A 25,710-nucleotide genomic window follows, 5' to 3' on the forward strand; every position below is an offset into this window, starting at 1 on the left:
ACAGTAACCTGTGGAAGCGGCCAGCCGTCACCCGAGTCAGTCTTTACCTTGCAGTGTGTGGTACTGATTGGGAGTCCGATATTGGACGCCAGCACAACAGTGAGCGCCGAAGCCAACTCAATAGTGAATCCACTGCAGGAAGGGCAACAAGAGATCATTTTATAAAGTCATACCTTTATTAAGACCAGCACTGGCAACGCATGCAATCCAGAGGGAGAGGCTCATGCACCCAGCATGCAAACCTGGAGCAGAGTATTCAGGGCATGCAAAACTGAGCGACAAAGACATTACGCAGATGACAAGACAGGCAGCAAATGCAGAGCTGCGCTTTGGTATATATTAAATGTTAGCCGTGTCTGTGTGTACATCGGGGTATTTGAAAACACAACTGTCAGATTAATGGTCTAAATTATTTATACGAATAAGTTTCTCTTACTGCCTTATTTGAGTAAACTAACACCTTTGCTTACTCTTCACCTTCATCTCTCTTTCCCTCTCTTCTCGCTCATGAAGGGTGTCCCAGAACGCATATTGGTACTTGATATTTGTTTTTGTTTTATGTCAGTTTTTTGGTTTAGAAACCATTTCATTTATCACATTTTTTTCTTACATATTTCTTGATATTTTCTTGGAAAACTAGCAGTATTTAAGGTATTATAACTTACATCAGGGCCCAAAAGTCCAACACCACTAGAAAAACTGTTTTTATGTTGCATTTCTTTCTAATTAAATATGGCGTTTCATTACATATTATATTATGAGAGGAATTTCACGAATTTAAGAATTCCTTAATATTCAGTAAGTCCTTCTTGTGCTCAAATGACCTTATGCACTCCAGCTGGCAAGGACAACTGGGACAAATTTGCATAATTGGTGACCTAGGAATAGTGCAGAATTTGAGTATTTCTTCAGTTTTACTTTAGTTCAAGTTCAGGTTCAAAGTGTTTGTCATTTGCACAGAGGAAACAGGTTTCCTTATATACAATGAAAAGCTTACTTTGCTCCTCGCTAGGAATGCCAGATATAACATTAAAAATACAAAAGAGTATATATACAAGCATATATATTGTGAAACAGATTTCTTGATTATTTTTCAAAATTCTGAAACTTTGTGTACTTCCACGTGTAAAGGAAGAAAAAACACAATGTGATCTCAGACATTTGGACCCCACTGTTTGTAAGAGAAGTTTAGGCTCAAATACCAGATGTTTTATCACTACGAAACGACAGAAAATACAGGTGTTCACCGCTCAGATCACTGGAAGGTTCAAATAATAATATGTCAAGTTACCACTGTTGGAAACCAGCCAAAAACAAATATTTATGGCTAAATAATTACAGCAGTATTTACTAGGATGAATCTTGGCACTTAGTGCGTCTGAATAAACCATGATCATATTTGCCCTGCACAAATATTCAAAATGTCAAACGGGGCTTAGGACGTTGCCTGAAATTCAGTGTGGAATTTTATTGGCCTTTGGCACAAAAATGTCAGCTTCTGAGTCTAAGTAGTACTTTATGCGCTGGGATTTAGCAACCCACTGAAATGAACAGATCCTCTGCTGTCTCATGTTAGACTAGATCTACACAGCAATAACAAACTCCCTGCTACCACAATCACGAGATCCCCATTTCGCTGGGTACGTTGATTATGTTAAGGGAGAGACCCTGTCGTACCTCCTAACAACAGAAAACCTCCATGGTTAAGCTGTGAGTGTGTTGCGCAGTGGTGTTGTAACAATATTCAGTGCAGTTGGAGATTTGATCTCCTTGTCTTGATATTGAGATCAGTGAAGACTTCCAAGAAACCGTGGGAAGTCTTAAACCCTGCTGTGACAGAACAGCTCAGATACTTTCTCATAAGGCTAAACAGGCTGCTTTATTTGTTCATTACGTAAAAAAAGATGGTTTTTCAGTTTATATTAACTGGGTGTTTGTTAATGGCATAAATAGTAGGCCACGTTCCTGCTATCATAACCGTGTTGCATAGTGAGTGTGTTTTGTTTTGAACTGTTTGCCTGGTCACTATAAGAGCACAAGGTCATAAAGGTTCTATGTGCAAGTGTCATGCTAAATTTAGCAGACATGGTTGGTTTGGTGAGGGGGGAACAAATAGTGATAAGTCTCTTTGCATAAGAGCTGTCCTTGCTCCAACATCCTATTAAGTTGAGTTCATGCCACAGTTGCTCGATGCCATGAAACTCATTTTGTGGTGCCAACACAAAGAGGGACTGTGAGCAAGAACCCAAATGTAAGCTTTACAGTTCTAATCTGCTGAGATTTTAATGGGAGATAAACAGCAATGACCCAGTTGGCGAGGCAAGTGCTCCATTTCTGTAATGTACTACTCCAGAAAGATGCTGGGTTTTGGAGCGGGACAGAAGCGTAGTTGTGACTGGAGGTTCATCCAGGAATGGTGTTTTTTTAAGGGAATAAAAGTGCAGCACATATTAAGGAAACCTATCATTTCAATCTTCACCCAGAAAATGGAAGTAGGCCTTTTTAAAACATGCGATATTAAAAAAAAGAGCAAATAAATAAGTAAAATACATGCAGGTTCAGGCATCAAATACTGACATGTTGAAAAATACAGAGCACTAAAAATCTATGAAATATATCATATGCATGCACCTGGTAGATGCCCCATGCACAGTAGGCATGCAGCTCTTTCAGGAGACTGATCTCACCTGGAGGGGGTGATGGGGGTGAGGTCTTTGCCCATGGTTTGGATGACACGGCGGCCCCACACCCACAGACCAGCACAGATGCCCAATCCACCATATAACAGCAGCCACACGGGGGTGGCCGAGTCCTGCTTCACCCCACCCTGCTCGTAGATCATCCACAGAGCCACCAGGGGACCGATGGCATTACTGCACAGGGAGAAAAGCCAAGACTTAAAACAATTCAATACCACTAAACTATTTACATTTCCCACTTAATATTCATACTGCCAACAGAGTTGTGTACGCTAAACATCAAGTGCATATGAAACCGATTAAAGAGTAATCATTAATTATATTTAATCATCTTTCATTATGTGCTAATCTTTATCCCATCAATACATTTTCATCTGCCAAATGAGAACACTGCGTGGTTTATAGGAGATCAACGAGACATGGTCAGATGACACACCACTGAAATACACAACTAAGGGGTCCATATCTTACGTTCCTCTCCGCATTTATAACACTGGGTTTATGCACCAAAAACAGTCATAATTTATGTTTACGTGACTATTGTTAAATCTCTCTCTATCCCTTAGAGTTAAACATGCCAGTGGGGCCTTTAAGGGTGCTATACGTGAATTGGCTGCTCTGTGTTGCGCCTCATTCAAAAAGCAGTCTGGGCTGAATCTCTCTTTAGAAGTTCAGCATAAACTGCAGTGGTTAAACAGCTTAGTTTCCACATGTGAGCCGTACGGTCTGAGGACTGAAAGGTGTGTTTTGAAACTTTAACAATGATTCATATTTCATACTACATCAAACTCTTATTCCAAAAAATGAAGGAAAATCTGATTTTACAAGAAATGGGCCCTTTATTAAATTTCCGCTGCTCTTAAAAGTTACAAATTGCTCAATAAAAATACATTTTTAAAAAAATGTAATTTAAAAATTGATTCAAAATATATTTTTACTTACTAGATTAAAATGCTGCTTGACTAATTCCACATAAAAAAGATGAAATAAAACACTTCACTTTAGTAAATAATGAAAGAATATAAAGAGTGCGGGGCACAAACTAACAAAAGGTAAAATGGCACGTGGGTATTTTATGTAGTTAAACAGGTAAAGTAAGACATGATTTTAGCCATGTCCTCATCTTCCCGAACTCATCTGTGAACTGTGACAGCATTTCTTGCCATTGACCCTGAAGACTGTTTGTATACCATAATTTTTCCCAACATAAATGTCTGTCAATTATAATCTGAGTTACAGCATTCACACCTATTTTAACTTTTAAACTAGTCTTTTTGATGTTATTAATAAACCACCATTTTTTGCACAACTCATAGTGAGAGCTAGCCAGGCTAAAGTACAGCCTCCACATGATGGGGTTAGTTTTAACATAGTGTTACAACTAAAAGAGCTCACAACAGTCACGAGTTTTAATTCATTTGCGCAGAAAAGATTTACTACAGATGTTAAGCAGTTGTGTTGATATTTGCTGTTCTACTTTACAGTCAGTAATAAATTTGCCACTAGTAAATTTAAATTTGTTCACTCTTTTCAATGATCATAGAGATTTTGACATTTTTATGCATTTAGTTTCCACTTAATTTCTAGCCAATATGTGTAGATTTGTATAAAAATGTTAAACATCTTTTTTAAATGTTCTTAATTTTAAAAATACTGAGCAAAAGCCAAAGCGCATTAGGTTGTGCACCACCCTCCTCTACACAGAAATATGACTGGAATCAACTAACGTGACCTATACCAAGAATTCAGAGGATTTAAGCTGTTGTTCAACTGTGAAAGCAGTTTTGTAGGCAAAACACACGAACAGCAGATTAACTTACACCCGTGGCTATGTCTGACTTGGTTCTTAACATTCTGAATAAATGCCAGATCAATTATAGAGTCATGAGCCAGATCTTGTGGCACAAAACTCCACTGAGGGATTTTTCTGGACACACAAAAATGGTATGGAATGTGCTGCTGAATGAGGAACGTTTAAAGACGCCAGGGCAAAAGAAATATTCAGCATTGCCTTTTAAATGGAGGAAATATAACGTAATAACCCACAAACTGCCTCTCACATTACATTCAGTGTTTGAGCCTCTAAAAAGGTTCTTTAATAGAAAATCATCGCATGTGAATTGCAATACTGGTCAGAAAAATCACAAACCAAACTGGTCAAGCCTATCTGCAGTGTGGAACTGGACTGCATGGGTCAGTTCATGGGTCAGTTCTCTTAAATTAGACGCTGATTTTAGACGTTTCTTAAATCAGACACCTTCTGTTTTCTTCGGTATTGCTCAGAGTATTCGGAAACGTCGATCATGATCGTTATTGAGTCATTACTGAAGTACTACTATATATGGGAAATGGGAAGTACTGGCAGAGTAAAGCGAAGCTCAAGGCAGGCAAAAACATGCAGATTGGTCTACCTGACATCGTTGCCACCATGCGCAAAAGAACCGAAGCAGGCAGTGAGGATCTGAAGGAAATGGAAGAGCAGGAAGACCTGGGGCTTGTCCGTCTCCTCCTTATCCTCGTCAGCGCAGTCCTCCAGTGCCCCTCCAGCAGGGGGCGTTGGCTCGTGTTTCTCGGCACCCAACTTCACGTCCACTCCACCCTCCTCAGCCTCAATCTCAGCCTCGGCCACAGCGTTGCAGTAGCTTGAGTAGCTGTCATAGCGCAGGCGCTTCTTAGAGTAGAAGACGCTGTCGCCCACCAGTTTCTCGCTATCCTCCGGCGGTGGGGCACTGGACTCAGAGCGCATCAGAGGCTGCACGGGCATACCACAAATGGCCGCTGTGTAGCATGTATAACTGTTGTTGCGCCGCAGGACCCGGTAGTTGTTGTCGGGTCGTGAGTTGGCACGTTCATCTTCCAGGCGGCCTACGTGGATCTTGTGCAGCAGATCTTTGTAGAGGCCGGAGTCCTTATGCACAGTGTGGTAGACCTGACCGTCGCTGCGAACGTGTCCATCAAAGCTGAAGCTTCCATTGGACACAGGTGACTTCAGGCAACCGTTGGTCATAGAGTGAGTGCGGCCTGATGGGACACAATGTGGCGTAAATGCCATAAAAATACAGAGGTGCTTTTTTTTTCTCCAAACAGGTAAATGTTTAGATTATTATTATTATGTTTTATTATTTTATTTATTTTTTGCAACAGTGAGAGGATATAAAAATATTAGTATGGTCCACATTTATTTTTATTACTCCTTCCTGCTATATTTTCTTTGCAGTAATGTGAACATGCCCCTAGTGTGAGATTTTAGTTTCAAATATAAATAAATACTGTATAAAATAAAATGAAAGATACACAACAATAGGGGGTTACAGTAACAGTGAAGAAAGATAGAGGTTATGGGAACTTATAGGAAATGGACCCCAACCATTAGGAAACTCACCATACACCCTGCCATTAGGAAGGACGGTGCCTCCGTTGGCCAGACTGTTCAACTCCCCAGTGGATTCCCCAGTCAAGGGCAGTTCGGCATCATCATTGCCCTTTGCTCCTGGAAGCTCTTTAAACACTGGAGCCTCCTCTTCCTCCTCTGGGATCTTATCTAGACTCTCGTCGGAGATACGCGAGAGAACGTTCTCTTTCTCCAGCCGACCTGGACATGAATGAAAAGAAAATGATGAACAAACACCTCAGCACCTCAGTTCTAACCAGGGGTGTGATTTGCAGAGCAGAGACAAGGCTGGAAGCAGGCTTTGGGAAGGAGTGGATAGTGTTCAGGACTTTTTTTTTGGTGTGTCAAGAAGGTGAAAACGCAAGGATTCATTTATACTGCACTATATACATCAAACAAGCATAATCCCATTAAACAAGGATAATCCTTGGAGAAGAAGCCATGATGTCCGTTCATTTACACACCTACATCTCAAACAAAGTGCAGATGTTCTCAAGCAGTTGAAGGAAAATGTTCATTAGCAGCATTTCATTTACACTGTATGTCCAAAGTTAAGAAGTCCATCCCTTCTGATTAGTGAATTTAGCTCATTAAGATATTTTTGACACAGCTCATTTCTGACACAGCATAATCTCCACAGAAAAGATCTGTATATCAATTAGGACGCTATGGAACAGCCACACATGGACCTAATGTCATCATGCTCAATGCCAAGCGTTGGCTAGAGGGCTATAAAGCTCCCATATTTGGGCTGTGGAGCAGTGGAATTGCATTCTGTGGAAAGATGAAGCTCAATTAAACACTTCTGGGAAGAAATCAAATGCTCACAGCAATGTTCCAATATAAAGCACTCCAAGACGAGTAGAGGCTATTACTGCAGCAGATGGGACCCTTGATTTCGGAAGACACAGGAGATGTCTACAAAATTTTGGACGTACAGTGTAACAGTCATGAAATATGTAGCTAAATTAATTCAGGATTGATGCTGAAACCATTTCATTTCAATATGCAAGGCACAAAAGAAATTTCAATGTGTTGGGTGTTGTTTTATGTACAGAACATGACAGGTTTATGTACATAAAAGGGTTATTCCAAACCTTTCACGTAACAGACAATACGATGTCCTCCAACAAAATCAAGACACTGTTACGAAAGCCATGTGAGTGACAGCAGTGCTTTGAGGAAAAAAATTACCAGTGAACTCAATGCTTTATTGATCCCAGCCATCGCACAGCTGCCGCCAAAGCATAACATTTCTTGTGCTGTCAACTTAGCAAAGACAAAAAAAACATTTGCAACCATACAGCAAGATACATGCGACTCACTGAAACTCAGAAAACAGTGAGACATCCAAATAAACAGCTGGAGAGTTTATTTGTTTTGTGATCTTCTCGGCACCGGTTAAGCATCAACATGAGGCCATAAGTCACAGCCAGCGAAAGATGGATGCTTCACTGCACGGCACCCCGGCGGAGCAGCAGATGTTAAGCAAATCTCTCTTCCTCCTGAACTGGCGAAGACGCGTCATGCTGAGTCAAAGCTCTGTGGTTTTCCAAAGCTAGATCAGGAATAATAACCCGTTGACAATGGCCAAAACACAATGTCACTACGAGCACAGACTGCAGTTTCGTGTAAACATTTGAATTGTGGCTTTTGAAAATGTGGTCAGTGATAAATTTGCAGACAATCAAATTATCATTCAGCAGAGGCAAGCAAATACGGTTTGGAAAGGTCCAGTAAATGAATAACCGAACATTATTAGCTGCTGGAAATTGTTTTGAAATGGGTGACTGAAAGAACGGAACTTACTCGCTATTTTGTTTCTCATCCAGGGGCACACGATGATCCAGACCAGGGCAGCACAAACCAGAGATCCAGCCAGGGTGATGAGAGCGATGACCCACACTGGAAGCATCTCCAGCCCCAGCACTGTGGGTGCACAAAGACAGGATTTAAGATACAAAGGAAAGGCAGGCAAACTGGACATTAACTCTTAATCTGTATATACATAAACACTGCATTCAGTAAATGGGCAGGCCTTTCACCTTTTAAAAGTTTCTATGAAGCTATCTGAAACACTATTTTAAGCAACTAAAACAACACATTCATATTATCTTAAAAATAAAATAATGTGGGACAGTGGGAAAAATGGTAAAACAGAAATCAGTGATTAGTAAATTCTGACCCGTATTAAATTGGAAACTGGACCAAAAAACTCAAAAAATTGAAGGTTTACCTTAAGAGCTTTATTGTTTTTGTAAATATATGCTCTTTCTGAATTTGATGACAGCAACATATTCCAAAACAGTTGGGACAGAAGCACGTTTACCTCTGTGTTACATCATCTTTCCTTTTAACAGCACTTAACGATCGCTTGGGGACTGAAGACCCAAACTAGTCTAGTTTTGAAAGCAGAATGTTTTACCATTCGTCTGTTATACAAGCCTTCAGCTGCAGAACCATACAGGGCTTTCGCGGTCATATTCTGAGCTTAATAATACAACATGGTTTAGTGGGAAACAGTTCTGGGCTGTAGACAGGCCAGTCTAGCACCTGCACCAACACTGACATGCTGTTGTAACACATACAGATTGTAGCTTTGTGTTGTCATGTTGAAATAACCATGGGGGTTCCTGAAAAAAGACATGTTGCTCTGAAATCTGTTCTGCGTTAATGGTGCTTTCACAGATGCTGTGACCCACTAAACCTACAGCCTTAACTTTTATTTGTGGAAGCTCTGACAGACGGTGTTTACTGATAATAGGTTGAGCCCATGACTGATATCCATGGCAGGATTCCTCCATAAGATCAGGCATTGAGTAGGTGATTTAACCTTTTCTTTCATGCATAGAAATTTCTCCCGATTACCTGAAACTGCTGATGTTATTATGCCCTGTTCAGGGCGAAATACCAAAAAATCCTTGCAATCCCTGATTAAGGAACATTATTTTCAAACGGCTGGACATCTGGCAAAGTGGCGAGCTTGCCCCATCCTCACTTATAAAGGACTAGGCCTTTCCTGGACAATCTTTTGACACCAAAGCATGACTGCATCACCTGTTTAAGATGTTTTTTTGAACATTTCACGGCCCTTGTCTTTCCTAGTCTTAAATTTCTCCTGGCCCAACTTTTTTGGAATGTGTTGCAGTCATTAATTACTGAATGAACAAATATTTACAAAAAAACTACAAAGTTGATAACACATTAAGTATCTTGTCTTTGTACTGTTTTGTTAAAAAAAAAAACAGGTAGGAGACTTACAAAATCACTACTTTCTGTTTTTATTTCTATTTTACCTAAAGTCCCAACTTTTTTGGAATTGGGTTTTTAAAAAGCTTCAAATAATTTATATGGATTTATCGGCACAACTGTATAAGATAAGATGAGATGTGATAAGATAATCCTTTATTATTATATTATATATATATTATGTAATTCAAAGTATTACAGCAGCAGCAGAGTAACAGGAGTACGGCACTCAGTAATAGAAATGGGAAACAGTATAAACATTATAAACATTATAAATAATAAAAATTAAAGCTAAATCTCTAGACTATTTACAGGAAAATAAGGATAATAATAAAATAAAATAAAATAAGAGTTGCAATAAGAGTTAAAATAAGAGTATTAGACACTAAAATCAGCTGAAGCTTATTTTCTGACTAGCTGTTCTTTTAAGAGAGTAACGACTCACAAGGAGCTCCTGTGAACATGATGGAGAAAGTGTTGATGCCAATAGTAGAAGCATAAAAGAGGGGCAAAGCACGGAGGCCATTTGGAACAGGATCATCCTACAAGAAGAGACACACTCAAAACACTACTCAACAGTAACTTACAAAACATACTGGAAAGAAACCAGAGGCACATTCATCTACACGTCTAATTTATCTTAAAATCTTTTTCTAAAGTAACTCATCAAGCATTACTAGAAAGGCAGACAAGCCATCGGGCAAGTGATATGACCAAATCATTTCAAAAATGAGAAGCGCTGAAACATTAACATTTGTTTCAAGTTTTGAAATGTAAGAAAGTCTAAGATGCGATGATCACACCAGAATCAGAACTGATTTTTCTAGGGCGGAGCAGTTATACGAACTGCTTCATTCTGAGTCTTTTACATACAGGCACTCAAACACTATCTCAATTCCTTCCCAATCTGGGACAGACGTGTGACTATAAAAAAGTCTGTCTACCGGCATGTGCGTTATAAAGGTCTAATGACATGAAAAAGGTGCAGATCAGCTGTCACACTTGGGGGATTATGCAGAAAATTATGCAGATATGACATAGTGATAATGGTCCCAGAGGGATTCTATGCTGATAAGAAATCTTTTCATCAAGATACCATCTGCATGTGTACAAGATAACGCTCAGGATCTCATCACATAAAAGAGAAGTTCAGAACTTAAACAATAATTATGATGTTCTGTGCAATGGCAAATCTGTGACTTTGACCTCACCTTGTTAAGAATGAAATATCTGATGACAAAGAAGAGCAGACCAGACATGAGGCCTGACAGCAGAGGGGATATGAACCAGGAGGCAACTAAAGCAAACAGAAGGTTCGCCATTAAACATTAAACAGCGGCAAAATATTACAGACAAACATGATGAGGAATGACCAGAGTGTAGACAATGACTACAACACACAGATCAAAGTTCTAGAAAATACCAATTCCACAATGAGATGGCTACCACTGCTCAGCACAGTTCATACCAATTTTGACCAGCTGCATCCACTGTACTCCCTGAGTGCCAATAGCCACCATGGAGAAGCCAATAGTAGATCCCACGATACAATGAGTTCCAGAAATGGGCAATTTCAGAAACGAGGCGATGAGCTGCCAAACCGCAGACCCTGAGAAAGGAGAAAACACGAGAAACTCAAACATGCAGGGAGTCCCCCAGCCACAGGGTTCACCTCTTGTTTCTTAGATACATGCTGCAACTACTAAAAGATGTAAACAGTGAAAAAAGAATAATTCACAAGAAAAATAAACACAACATGCGGCATGTTTCTCAGCACTGTCTCAGCAAATTAATTCCAGGATTCTGGTAGACTACATTCTTTGGAAAAACACTCCTCAGTTGGTAACTCTGGCTTCTGAAACAAGCACCCGTCAGCCCACAAGCATGTGACCATATGTTTACTCTACCAGAGAGTATTTGGCAGTGCACAATGAAAAGGAAAAAAAAACAAAAAAAAAACAATTAACCTCAGAATCTTCAGAATTAATCCCAATTTTTATTTTTAGATAATCCTAAATTTAATCTAACGCAGGCCATCACTTACCGACCATGGCGCTGACCTCTCCTGCCATCAATATAGGCACCGTGTCGTTGTACAAGCTGACGTCTATAATCCCCTTCCGAATGGTCTCACCCACTTTGGCCCCAAGGAGCATGGAGCCCAGGGTTTCAAAAATGGAAGCCAGGATGCAGGCTTGGCGCAATGTGACTACCCCCGAGCCCACTGCTGTGCCAAAAGAGTTTGCCACGTCATTGGCTCCCACTGAAAACGCCAAGATGAAGGCGATGATGAAGCCAATTATGACCAACCACAGATACGACTCTAAATCCATCTTTGCGGCCGCTCCTAAACAGGTTCAGAACTCAATCCAAAAATAAATAATTCCGATCTAAACTAAATGTAAGTAAGGTGCTGTGCTTTTTTTTAAGGAATAAAAATTCCACTTCTCTTTTGTTTCACACTCTTCCTCCCCTGGCTGTGCAAGTTCTAGGGGGAGAGGCACACTGCTAACTAAGCCGTTTAACCTCAGTCTTTGGAGCCGTGAGCAATGTAGGCAGAAGAGAGCATTCCATTCTTTGGCCCTCTGCGTGTCCCGTCCACTGAGAAGTCTTCAGCTGTCAAAACAAGAAAGAAAGAAATAATTGCAGGGCATATTCATTTGTGTATAAGACAGCAACATCCAGCCAAAACACTGCAGGGGAGTAAAAGGCAAGAAAGTCGGAGCAACAGGTGGGGGAAGAGCTTAAGATCAGAAAGAGGGAGACAGAAATTGTAAATGACAGCTAAAACAGCAAGACCCCTACAATTATAAAAGGTTTTGTACCTTTTCACGAAAACAACTTTGAAGGTCAAATGTATGGTCAGCACGTTTCTACCAAAAGGCTGCAGATTACCCACGAAGATTTGTCATTCACGTGTATAAAAATGTACACATGAATGACATATAAGCCCTATTTTACGCCATATCAATATAACAGACACGTCATAACCAGAGTAAACTGCGCCTAATTCACACCTCAACTTGTCTTCTTGGCAGGCGTTCAGGTTCGGTGTTCAAACTCCAGCAGTGCGCCCAGTTGTGATGCAGCCTAAGCAGCACTGCACAGTTGCAGTCCCTAATACCTGCTTACACTTGCACTGCTTCCTGTTTTCCGGCATTCTACAGGCTAAGATTCTTAGTGGGTCAGAGTCACTGGAACATAGGAGGTCTGTAAATGGGCCACTATGTGCTGGCTGCAATCTGATCATGTTTATGGAAAGGTCCAATAGTGCATAACAGGGAGACCGTGGTATTTAGTGCATCAGACCTCCTTAATAAGGCAACAGAAGCAAGGGTTGTGACACATTGATCAGTATCATAATACCAGTCTCTCTAAATAAGAAATTACTGTATTAGTGTATCATGCAATTAGTGCAGTCCTCGTGATAGAAAACCTCTTGGCTTTTAAGGCGTATAACAGAGCTGGGGATCACTTTTTCCATAGTTTTGAAAATTATATACATCAAATGAAGAATTGGAATATGTAGAAACAGATGTTTTGCCATTAAGACAATCAGCTAATAAGAAGTTACACTAAGTCAAATTTTAAAGGTAATACCCAATAACCCCAAGCCCAATAACTGTAAGACTTCAGTTTACATGCGTCTCATGTGGATCACAGTTAGTGCAGATTGTTGTGACGTGAACAAACGGAGAGGAGGATACTCTCTGTTGATTCAGAACGCTTTTATGCCAAAAGTACTTGTCTACAGGTTACAGGAACAAATAATTTGTTTATAAAATCAAACGCAAAGTAGTATTATAGTGCTACCATATGCCCACAAAGTCAGTTTGCACTGGATGAACTCATTACTCACTGTTCCATAACATTATGTTGTTTTTCATCAAATTCGGCCACACTTAACCTGAGAAAGGTCCCGGTTATCAACGCTTCCCAGTAATCTCGAAAGATCCTCGCATTCTCAGGACAAGGGGCTCTCTCAAAATAAATACATAGTGTGGCTTAGTCCAATAGTTTGCGTAATAAACTTAATTAGCCTAACGCAGATTGTACGTTCCCGTCCTTAAGTCATGGGCTGGTGGTTAAGGATCTGGCCCTGTGACCGGAAGGTCGCCGGTTCGATCCCCAGAGCCGACAGCACATGACTGAGGTGTCCTTGAGCAAGACACCTAACCCCCAACTGCTCCCTGGGCGCTGCGGATTGGGCTGCCCACCGCTCCGGGCAAGTGTGCTCACTGCCCCCTAGTGTGTGTGTATTCACTAGTGTGTATGTGGTGTTTCACTTCACGGATGGGTTAAATGCGGAGGTGGAATTTCCCCGTTTGTGGGATCAAAAAAGTATCACTTACTTTAATTAATTATATGTCTAGTCTAATCAGTTCAGTGATTAAACTAATGCTATTTACATTGTGTTTAATGACTTGAGAATAGTTTTGTACCAACACAGACACTGACACTGAAATACAATAACTGTATTACAAACAGAAATCAACTAATGAGAGACACATGCATGCGCATCATTAGATGTCGGCGGTGTGGGATTATATCATGCTATAATAATAAACAAAAGTATATTGAGGGGCGGCATGATCAGCAAGGATTTCAATACATCAGATTTAATGAAGCACTTGAGCTCATTGTGCCAAAGAGCACAGTGACTTCTCATGACTCTGAAAGCACGTGAAGTCATCCAACCAGAAAATGCCATTCATTCAAGCTTAGTATGTTTAATTTGTGACACCGCTTTTTGGTGAGAAAGAAATATTTAAATGTTTAAAACATGTAATAGTGTAAATATCAGGATTTATAAGCACCTGCTGAACAGTTGGATTAGATAGCTGATTGGTATCTGAACTCAGTACAGGCAGATATTTGATGGTCAGATGGTGGTACTGGAAGGGGAAATGTGGTGTAGATGCCACTGAAGGTGCCAATAATTCTTAACTTGAACGTGTCTGATATGAATCACCCAGTCAAAATGTCCTCAACTGATAAAAGCAGCATCGCCCCCAAGACCTAGATCATGTCTAAGCTGTTCTTACCAAACCAACCACAGCCAAGAAATCATTTTCGCATATGCAAATATTTATGTTCAGTAAAACAATACCACAATTTCCATTTCTTATATATACAGTATAGTGCTACTGTTCATTAAAATAACACCTGATCTGTAGCAGTTCTGTATATATTAAGGGATAAGAATACATTCCAGCAGATAACCTCAGTAATCTCTTCTTTCTAATACAGCTCCTGCAACAACACTGTGAGAGCTGTGTTAATAGGAAACCATAAGGCGTCAGCACAGCGGCCACAGTGCCCAAAAAACGGAAGGTCACTCAACACCACATGGCCTAGTTCTTGGTGTAACTGAGTGAGCTGCGAATCAAGGCTATATTCAGTTTTTGTTTCTGTATTATCTTAATCCCATCATGATATCTCAATATAGAGGTATTCGTGCTGCACGCAGGACCAACTGCTTACTTGTTATTGTTGTTGCTTACGAGTTAACTTGTGGAATCACTACCGCTCAGTCTTCCAACTCTAAGCCTTTTCTCTAAAGAGAATTAAATGTAAACACATGGGAGCCAGACTAACACATCACCCAGGCATTAACTAATTGTGTGCTTAAGTCAGGTGAGTTACAGAAACGGTATAAATATCACGTGTCTCAATTCCAAGCGTGCTCTGAAAGGATCAGGAAGCCTTGTGACTTTCTCATACATAAATACATACAGCAGTCATCAAAACAGCTCATCCACAAAGAAACAATGCTGCGCACAAAATATCTGTGAGTCACTAGCAGCCTATGCAGTTCAGTCTGCAATGTCTACAAAAATTTAACAAAGGGGTCTTTCACACTGGCAGCAGGGCTGGGTATTACCAGGTCTCTTGATACACTATATGAACGCATTCGAGGCCACAATGCAGCATGCAGTATGATAAACAATCGGAAAATTAATCCAAGCGGGTTTTGAGGTTGAGGAAAGAGTCACGGCAGCCCTGCAGTCTTTAATGTGATAAGACTGCAGTGTCACTGCAGACAGCATTAACAAAACTGTGTCAATGTAAACAAATACAAATGCACTTGTTATGGAAAGTAGTTCTCAATACGGCCGTCAATACGACCTTTTTGCATTGATCTTTTTCTATTAATGTGCAGTACTTCTGTTCACTTGATCCTGCCATCAATGCCAACGGTGAACCATCGTTCTTACTGTACTGTAATAAACTGTTTACCTACATAGCAGATATAGACTCGTATTGATTCAAACCCCCTGCTGTCCTGCCCCTTTAACACAAATCTCTCTGAATGCCTTCAGTACTTTTGGAACAAAACATTAGAATTATTAGAAAATGATGAAATATTGGAATCATTAAAAATGTTACAGGAGCATACAATAGAATTGGCATCCAAAATCAAAACATGGAAAAATAACATAGCATATTCAATGTATCAGTCAACTGCAAATCAAAAAGATTTTCTTTGATGTACGACTTATAAATCTGAAGCCGGGACTTATTTTTTCCAGCCAGGATACAATGTATTGCGATGAATAATATCACAAAAAACACATTGAATTTCTTGAAATCAGGTCTTTGCCCAGTGATAGTTAATCAAGCTATTGTGGTAACAGCCCACAGTGACAACTAAAACTCATTTACCGTTGGTTTACGAAACCAAACTGCTCATTTATTGATTTATTTTAAGCAAACCACAGCAACACACTTGCCCACGCATTAACATAACTGAACATTCATACCTGTTGGGTGATGAGATATCCTACATTAGTTCACACATACTGCACCTAACATCAATGAGACTGTTCAAGACTGGTTGAACGCGCTTGGTGAGGCAGGCAGATATCATGCCTAAATTAGCTGGCTATATTGGAGATCCCGAGACCACTATGTCAGATGTCAGACAAAATGACTTTGGTCTTGGGAAAAACAAATGAGTAAAAACGTCTCAGCTCTCGTACATCAGGCGACTTGAACCAGCCTCAAGCCAAATGGCTCATGAGAACGAGACATCAACTGCAAACTACAAACCCCTGGAGGGTAACATTTATGTGACTGTCATAATTTTATTCCTTCTTTCTGGATTAATTACATTTTCATGGACGAATTAAAGATAAATGTCCTATAACTTTTACTGAACTGCGCTAATATGTTGAAAATTTCTGGAAGCAAAAGCAACAATATTATTATCGTTATTACTATTATTATTACTTCTTGTTGCTCATTATTACTCCTAGGCATAAAAAAATGTAAAAATAACAGAAAATTAAGAACTGATAAAATAAGAGGACTTCTTTTATACTCATAATCTTAACTTGCAGCCCTGGCCACACTCGTTCATAGAATATCAGTGAAAGCGAGACAACTAAACATTAAACAGTAGCCAGCGTTTTCTAAATTGTGCCACTTCACGTTTTTTGTCCCACTGGGAACAGATGAGAAAAGCTATTACAATCTCATACAAATACAATCAGCAGCATTTTGATGACAATGGGTGTTTCTGCTCCTCTCTAAAATTGCAGGTCAATTGCTTTGTCTGCCTCGGGTCTTCTGCCATGCACTGGCTTCAACTATTCATTGGATAACTGTGGCTTCTTAACTCTAGCACCCTCCCTGCAAGACTCCTCATGCAGACATAACTGCTCATTTCTTGGAAAGCGTCGCAAGAGCTGCAAGAATGCTACATTTCTCCATCCACCTCCCCCAGAGGACCTCTGCTTCAGCGCCTCCATAAACACAGTGTGCAGGCTACTGCACCTCAGTACGTCAGAAGAGGTTGATCAAGCAAACCCATGAGATGTCAGACACCGTTAGAAAATATGCCAATAACGCCAATAATCTGACAAAGTGGATCTCAGAACCCTTATAAAAGTTTAGGGAGAGCTCAGCAAAGTGAGAAGGCTCAATTAGAGGCTACACAACTGCTGAGAGTCACACGTGTTTTACAGATTTCTTAATTACAAGGCCTAAACAGGCACATACATGTACTCACATGAGCACATGCACTGCACTGCACCGTCCTGCTTTCACCCACAAAGCACTACGATGTATTATGCAGTGTACAGCTTTAAACAGATTAAATAAAAAAAACCCATTATCAAATTTAATTAACACCAAACCACCTCAGTGCACAAAAACGTCCGATATTTAAAAAAATACTACATGCCAGAGAAATATACCAATGGAAAATGAATAAATACACAGCTGGTTATGGTGACCGAACAGATGCTCAAAAACAAGCAAATACAAAGTAGAATTATTCTAGTCAATAATTCCCTAAGGCCACACATTCTGGTGATACTTTGGTTATATTAAAACTGGACAGGCTTCATTTTCAGACCTTGTCTCTGTGGCATTAAGACCATGCATAATAATAACACACACACACACACACACACACACCCACTCATCTTGTTTCACATATGTCCACTCACATGCAAACGGCAAACAGAACCTGTTGCATTATAGAGAGAGAAAAAAAGCAATGAAAAAGAGGTGAGTGGGAAGAGAAAGAGACAAAGCTGTTGTACTAACTGAAAACTGTAATCCGCACTACTCACCTTCCCACTATGCAGTACTCAGAGAAACGGGAGGGGGGTTGGAAAATGAGACACTGAGTGAACTGACAGATGAAATGTGAGCAGTGAAGGAAAACTACAATGGAATGATGTGATACACTAATGACAAGGACAAAGAGGCAATGAACCAGAGTGAACAGCTAATCCATGTGAAACTGTTCAGCAGGGGAGAAAATGAGGCACTTCGAGAATATAAAATCGGCAGGTTGAGAGTTAGATGCGTTGCAGGATGCTGCAGCTCCCTCCTCGTGAACAGCCTGTCACTGCAGTCTAGACTGCCTCTTAAACGAAGGCATCAGCATCACGCGCGGGCCAGCCAATCCTGTGGAGCTTGAGGGAGGCAGCGCCTCCGATTGGATATTTCCACATGAGAAGAAAGGGTGATGGGGATGTGTAAGCCTCTGACAAAGAGACGCTGCCTAGAGGGGGAGGGCGCATGCAAATTTGCAAAGCAGGAAAGGCATGTAGGCACACCAAGGACATTCAATGGTGTTTACAGTGCCGACACCACTATAACCGCATTACGCCTCTCCTAGAATGCACCACTGCAAAACAATAACAGAAAAAAAGCATTTTTACCCATTACGACACGCCTGATCCCTTGAGGACACCAGAGTATTGGATTTTTCCATGCACAGCACAATGAGGGGTAAATTAGTTGGGCACACAATACGTGAGCATAACTCTGAACTCTCTTGGCATGACTGATTAAGCAGATTAGCAACATGGTGGCATTATTTGCAGGAAACCAAACATGGGAAACAGCAAAGCCAGTGTTGCTGTGCCTTAGAACACTTAGCAAAAAGAGACTGGAAACAGATTTAGAGCACATCCACCCCAGATCTTCTCATCATTAATCTTCTCTAAACAGGCCAATTTCATCAGATTTAAATTTCACTAGTGTTATACTAGCGCTTGCCTCTATCACTCACGCTCTTTCAGTACTTGAAACAATCGTTCCTTTCACTGGGATGATATCATTATCATGTGCGCCCTCCCTCACAGCCCACCTCTCCTCTGAACCCTCCGAACCAAAACAACTGCCAGGACATGAACTGTGAGTCTTCCTCTCTCCAGCAGATCACACAGGCCTGGACTATGCTGCTTTTGGGATGGCTGAACTCCTCAAGTCATCCTCAGGTCATACATCTTGCGTTCTTCCTAAAATAACAAAACCTGCACAAACAACAATGCAGTCGCTGATGCAGCTGCTGCCATCGGTGATCGGCGTTGTGATCGGAATAGACCTTCTGACACTGGCTGTCAAAGCAGGCATGGTAGTGACAGGCCATCAGACATTGTCAGAAGCGATTCTGGGACACATCGTTCAGGCTGATTCACTGGCTGTGCCTCACAGGGCACAAGTACCATAAGAAAGGAAGCTTTGAGGAAAGTGCTTTCCAGAAACTCAGCAAAGCATTATCATCAGACCACAGCATTCAGAAAACACACAGTCAGAAAAAAAGTCGCTGGGCAGCTTCAGTGAGGGGGCATATTTTGTTTTGTGTAAGGCAAAATCATCTTAATATTATGGTAAATATTATGTTAAAAACGTCACAATAAAGAATGGTTTGAGCTATAATTACTTAGTTTTGCTGTGCTATTCAAATTTAACCACAGGCTTCCATACAGTATTGTGCAAAATCAGACACTACCTTTTCATTTATGTCTGGTCAAAACAGCCACTCAGTACAAGCTGTTTATTTGAGTGTCAGGAAAAAATTTAGAAAATAGAGGAGTAGAGGTCGTAAAGGTGGATGACTTCAAATATCTTGGGTCAACCATCCAGAGCAATGGACAGTGCAAAAAAGAGGTGAAGAAGAGGGTGCAGGCAGGATGGAGTGGGTGGAGACGGGTGTCAGGGCTGATGTGTGACAGAAGGATAGCAGCAAGAGTGAAAGGGAAGGTTTACAAGACAGCAGTGCGTCCTGCTATGATGTCTGGTTTGGAGACTGTGGCTCTGTCTAAAAGACAGGAGGCTGAGCTGGAGGTGGCGGAGATGAAGATGCTGAGATTTTCGTTGGGAGTGACCAGGATGGACAAGATTAGAAATGAGCAGATCAGAGGGACAGTGAAGGTGGAGCAGTTTGGAGATAAAGCCAGAGAGGCCAGGTTGAGATGGTTTGGACATGTGTTGAGGAGGAATAGTGGATATATTGGGCAAAGAATGTTGGAGATGGAGCTGCCGGGCAGAAGGAGAAGAGGTTTATGGATGTAGTGAAGGTGGACATGGAGATGGTTGGTGTGAAAGTAGAGGAGGCAGTGGATAGGGCAAGATGGAGGCAGATGATCCGCTGTGGCGACCCCTAAAGGGAGCAGCCGAAAGAAGATTTAACAGAAAATGACAGAAGCGCCAACAACTAAACATAACATTAAATCTTCCGCTATTTGTCTTATTACAGTTTCCATCGTTTTCAAGAGACTTCCTTTTCAAATGTTCCATTTTTCCAAAGTCTAAGAAGTTAGCTGCATTTTCTGCTTCTCATAATCCCAAACACATTCAGTGATGGTGAGGTCTGGACTCTGGGGTGGTCAGTCTGTTGTTCTGAGAACACCAGCAGCTACTTTTTTGATTTAAAAATGTTCTTTGTTTTTCTTTTCTCCTCTATAAAAGCCTCTTCACACCCTTTCAGACTCATATCACTGAGCTGTTTTCTCACGGCGCCAGGACAGAAATACCTGTAGATTTTTTCAGATCTATCTCAAGAGAGGAGATTGATATTCTCTGCTCTCTTAAATATACAAGTATTTTATTAATTTTTCTCTGATGGTGACCGTTCTGGTGGTCTGTCAGATCTTGCATGGTTTTGGATTTTCACTTATTTTTCTTTGATATTTCCATTATGCTATATCTTATCATCTGAGAAATATTCCCTGAAAGGTGCATAACTAATATCTAATGGTTGTTAAATTACTCAATTTATATTCGGGCAGGTTTAAGTCCAACTCTTTTCCAGTTGCCATCATTGGCAATTGAGTAAAGGATGTTTATTTTCTTTAAACAAAAGCAAACTGTGCACTTAAACTATCACTTTTCATTGAATTAAAGTCATTCTAAAAAAAAAAACACAAACACGCTTTTGACTGGTAGTTTAAAATCCGCCCATGCTATAGAATATCTCCACTAGTTTCAATAAGCGCAGAGAGAAAATTAATTAATATTATTATTAATATTAATATTTTAAAAAGAATGAATTGTTGAATAATTTTATCACTAGAGCTCACTGCAATTTCTGTTCTGTGTTTCTGTGTTTGTTTGTTTTTTTAATTCAATGAAACATCCAAGTCTCCTTAACCCAAACATATTATCATTTCAAAACCTGAGACGTACAGCAGTGGATCCAAATAAAAAGCCGAGACACGTACAGCAGTGGATCCAAATAAGGTGTGGGTAGGTTGTTTGGCTCAGCTATTCTCCTCACATGGTTTTGTGAGGGTTTACAAAAAGCAGGTCTTGTGACTATCAGATCTTTTGGCTTTAACTCCTCTCCTGACAAAGGCTTCCTCGAAACAAGCTTTGCTTTCACAGCATGAACATTACAGTAAGAGGAGCAACAAAGAGGTGTACTGTAATTAACACGACTCCTGGAAGCTCCCGCAGAGAAAAACTGCTTCACATGGCAACGTGAAATATCACACATTCTCAGCCCATCTAGCCAAAGCTGTATCTTAACAGGTGTCCTTGTTATTTGAGGAGTCACCGATTCCTGTTAAGCATGCTACTCTAAACAGAGACCAGAGAATTTGTCATGTCAGTCAACACGTTAGGGCTGTACTGAGATAAAATTTCTTCGCTGACTCCAGTCTACAGACATTGATGGAAACATTATATACTGAATATTTATAAGAATGCATAACAGTGATTTTAAATACAACCCCAACTCCAATGAAGTTGGGACGTTGTGTAAAACATAAATAAAAATAGAATACGATGATTTGCAAATCATTTTCAACCTATATTCAATTGAATACACTACAAAGACGAGATATTTAATGTTCAAACGTATAAACTTTGTTGTTTTTTGCAAATATTCACTCATTTTGAATTTGATGTCTGCAACACATTCCAAAGAAGTTGGGACAGGGGTGTGTTTACCACTGAGTTACATCACCTTTCCTTTAACACTCAATAAGCGTTTGGGAGCTGAGGACACTGATTTTTGAAGCTTTGTAGGTGGAATTCTTTCCCATTCCTGCTTGATGTCCAGCTTCAGCTGCTCAGCAGTCCGGGGGTCTCCGCTGTCGTATTTTGTGCTTCATAATGTGCCACACATTTTCAATGGGAGACGGTCTGGACTGCAGGCAGGTCAGTCTAGTACCCGCACTCTTTTACTACGAAGCCACGCTGTTGTAACACGTGCAGAATGTGGCTTGGCGTCGTCTTGCTGAAATAAGCAGGACGTCCCTGAAAAAGACGCTGCTTGGATGGCAGCAGATGTTGCTCCAAAACCTGTATGTACCTTTCAGCATTAATGGGGCCTTCACAGATGTGCAGGTTACCCCTGCCATGGGCACTAACACCCCCCCCCCCCCCCCCCCCCACACCATCAGAGATGCCTACTTTTGAACTTTGCGCTGAAAACAATCCGGACAGTCCTTTTCCTCTTTGGCCCGGAGGACACGACGTCCATGATTTCCAAAAACAATCTGAAATGTGGACGCGTCAGACCACAGGACACTTTTCCACTCTGTGAACTGTGTTCACTGACAGTGGTTTTCCGAAGTGTTCCTGAGCCCATGTGGGAATATCCGTTACAGAATGATGTGGGTTTTTAATGCAGTGCCGCCTGAGGGGTCGAAGGTCACGGGCATTCAGTGTTGGTTTTCTGCCTTGCCGCTTACCTGCAGAGATTTCTCCAGATTCTCTGAATCTTTTGATGATATTATGGACTGTAGATGATGAAATCCCTAAATTCCTTGCAGTTGCATGTTGAGAAACGTTGTTCTTAAACTGTTGGACGCAGTCGTTCACTAAGTGGTGAACCTCGCCCGTCCTTGCTTGTGAACGACTGAGCCTTTCAGGGATGCTCCCTTTATACCCAATCATGACCCTCACCTGTTTCCAATTAACCCGTTCACCTGTGGAAAGTTCCAAACAGGTGTTTTTTGAGCATTCCTCAACTTTCCCAGTCTTTTGTTGCCCCTGTCCCAACTTCTTTGGAACATGTTGCAGGCATCAAATTCAAAATGAGTGAATATTTGCAAAAAACAATAAAGTTTATCCGTTTGAACATTAAATATCTTTGTAGTGTATTTAATTGAATATAGGTTGAAAAGGATTTGCAAATCATCGTATTCTGTTTTTATTTATGTTTTATGTCCCAACTTCATTAGAATTGGGGTTATATAACAATAATTCTAAATATAATGCTGTTGTGTATAGTGGCGTAATTTCTAGCTAATTTTGATAATTGATTATTTGTAAGAATTACAGAACGGATACTCAGTTAACCTCAGGGAAGATAAAAGAACTCTGGCCGATATCAGTGTATATTTAGTAATCGCATACATTTTCCTCTCATTGGTGCACTCGTTTGTGCATGACATGATAATAAACTGAAATATGCAATTTACAGCAAACGCTTTGAATGTGAACGCAGTGAATCTGAACGTGTCATCATGGTGTAGGTTATTTGTAGTTCTTACTCAAAATACAAAAAAATGGTAAACTGGTGGAAAATTAGGCTATTACCCATTGAAGTTCAACACAGTATAATTATAAAAAGCTATTTCTGTCAGTTAATCTACTCTTCACTGTCGATAACATGATGCTGTCATTTTTTTATCATAATTTGAAAATTATGTTTTGTCATAATTTGAAAATGCCTGCTGCCTTTTACATTGTAAATTTGTAAATTTCATGATGAACGGACCAAAAGAAATGGTCCATGACAAAACTCTGGTTCCATTCAATTACATTGAAAGTGTAGTAGGTGTTTTCCTTCTCCTGTAAAGTTACCCTTTTGGAGATACAAGGTTTTGTTCCGACAGCAGCTCTGTAGATTTACAGATCACATGCTCTACCAAAGACAATAATGAATAGCATTTTATTTTGTTTGTGTCTCAAACTACCATTTAAGCAAGAAACACATGATTATATACTTTACCCTCCTGTGGTATTTTATTGTTTCTCTTACTAAACAAATCAGAAATAAATGCATACCGAGCCAAACTGTCCTGAATGTTTGCGGACGCTTGCGATGAAAAGAGTACGGTGCCCCCAAAAATAAAGGTTTTCAAACAGAAAACTCCCATGTCACATGCTGTTCCATCCTACTATGATCAACACTAACACAAAAATATGTCCCAAATGTTTTGGCAACAGATTTTTACAAGTTAAAAGGGACAAAGACAAAGTATTTTACATGTAGCGTCAGTGAGACTAAATGTTTGATAGAGGTCTAAAGACGGGTATTCAGTCAAATGTGCATGTGCAATGAAGCATGCAACATACCTCTATTACTAAACTATATTACGACCTGAATCCTGAAACCACAAATTAAGAAAGATTAAATTAGATGACAAGACACCCGTTTTGTTTTCAGCTCAGATTATGTTTCTAGCCTGGTCATATTTCACCTCTTACCCTTTAGCTGTAACACAGGGGTTTTGTGAAGAGTTACTTGGCTGATTTCAAACATGATAAATTCAGTAAACTATGTTGAAAGTTTGATTCCACTGATGTTAAATTAACTTGAGCTACTTGTTTATCTGTGCTGTTCTTGACGCTTCTTATGTGCTATAACTGTGCTTTGTACCATCTGCTACTTGGCACTTGGCTTCGAAAAAAAAAATGTAAAATCTACACCACTCTTGTGGAATACAGAGCGCAGACTAATCACAGAGAACATGTAACATTAGAGAGAAGCTAATTCACATTGTAATTCACTATTTTTTGTTTTTAACTATTCAAATATTTTAAAACTCTGATCAGTTTTACTGTGTCACTAAACTGATGGCCCCTACTGTTCTCCCTGATTCCCATGATACGATATAGTGAGCACTCCAAAAGTGATTTCAGTATTCAAGTACTGGCACCTGCAATGGTTAACCGAGTATATGATTTTCCGTGCAGACCCCTGGTTGGACATCATCTCAAGAAACATCTGGCATCTCTCCAAAGCCCAATCCCATTTCACCCCTCACCCCTACCCCTTAGCCCTCCGTTTTGCACGTTCACATCTAGGGTCAGGGTGTCCCGATTTTTGTAGTCACAGAGTGGTAGGGGGGAAGTGTTTTACATGGCCCTCCAAACGGAGATTTTCAGGCTGCACGACAAATCAAATCAAATTCATTTGTATAGCAGTTTTTACAACGGACGTAGTCACAAAGCAGCTTCACAGATTTCCATTAAAAACTGAATTTTAACAAGAATGTAAAAAACCCCAGTGAGCAAGCCAGGGGCGACAGTGGCAAGGAGAACCTCCCTCAGAAGTATTTTCCCGGTTAAAAATTACAGTAACTATTGTATTATCTTAGTCTAATGTAGTTTCAGTGTATTATGGTCGTTTTCATCGGAACAAGCGTTTAAAAAAGAAATCGATAAAAGTATGTTAATGTCTTGGTAGCTAGCTAGCTAACTTTCCCGTTCCACCTTAAATAGTTCTGAAGTGTTAACGGCTGAAGCTCCTGAATGTAACTGCTGCACCATTTAAGGTGGACCAGGAAATTCGAACAAGAAGCTGGCGAACAGCTGACTTCAGCTTCGTATCACCAAAGAATCAGCGGTGGGCGATAATAAATAATCGCCACGCTCTCTGAAAACATATGA

General features: G+C 40.3%; 1 protein-coding gene across 3 annotated transcripts in view; it reads right to left on the reverse strand.

The window, feature by feature from the left end:
* Positions 1 to 25,710, reverse strand: part of slc20a2 (solute carrier family 20 member 2) — a 40,025-nt gene that overhangs the window by 8,240 nt on the left and 6,075 nt on the right. Inside the window, exons 1-10 of one of the 3 annotated variants that reach the window (XM_017714782.2) lie at positions 17,922 to 18,194; positions 11,384 to 11,955; positions 10,808 to 10,948; positions 10,551 to 10,636; positions 9,785 to 9,881; positions 7,900 to 8,019; positions 6,082 to 6,291; positions 5,111 to 5,720; positions 2,688 to 2,873; positions 48 to 132 (exon numbers count right to left, since the gene is read on the reverse strand). In XM_017714782.2, the coding sequence (XP_017570271.1) occupies positions 48 to 132; positions 2,688 to 2,873; positions 5,111 to 5,720; positions 6,082 to 6,291; positions 7,900 to 8,019; positions 9,785 to 9,881; positions 10,551 to 10,636; positions 10,808 to 10,948; positions 11,384 to 11,672 (1,824 nt within the window). In that variant the 5' untranslated portion in view covers positions 11,673 to 11,955; positions 17,922 to 18,194. Of the gene's footprint in view, positions 1 to 47; positions 133 to 2,687; positions 2,874 to 5,110; positions 5,721 to 6,081; positions 6,292 to 7,899; positions 8,020 to 9,784; positions 9,882 to 10,550; positions 10,637 to 10,807; positions 10,949 to 11,383; positions 11,956 to 17,921; positions 18,195 to 25,710 lie in introns of those variants that run through there. The other 2 variants (XM_017714781.2, XM_017714783.2) reach the window with 2 other exon arrangements.

The sequence above is a fragment of the Pygocentrus nattereri genome, chromosome 28, assembly GCF_015220715.1.
Source record: "Pygocentrus nattereri isolate fPygNat1 chromosome 28, fPygNat1.pri, whole genome shotgun sequence".
NCBI lineage: Eukaryota > Metazoa > Chordata > Actinopteri > Characiformes > Serrasalmidae > Pygocentrus > Pygocentrus nattereri.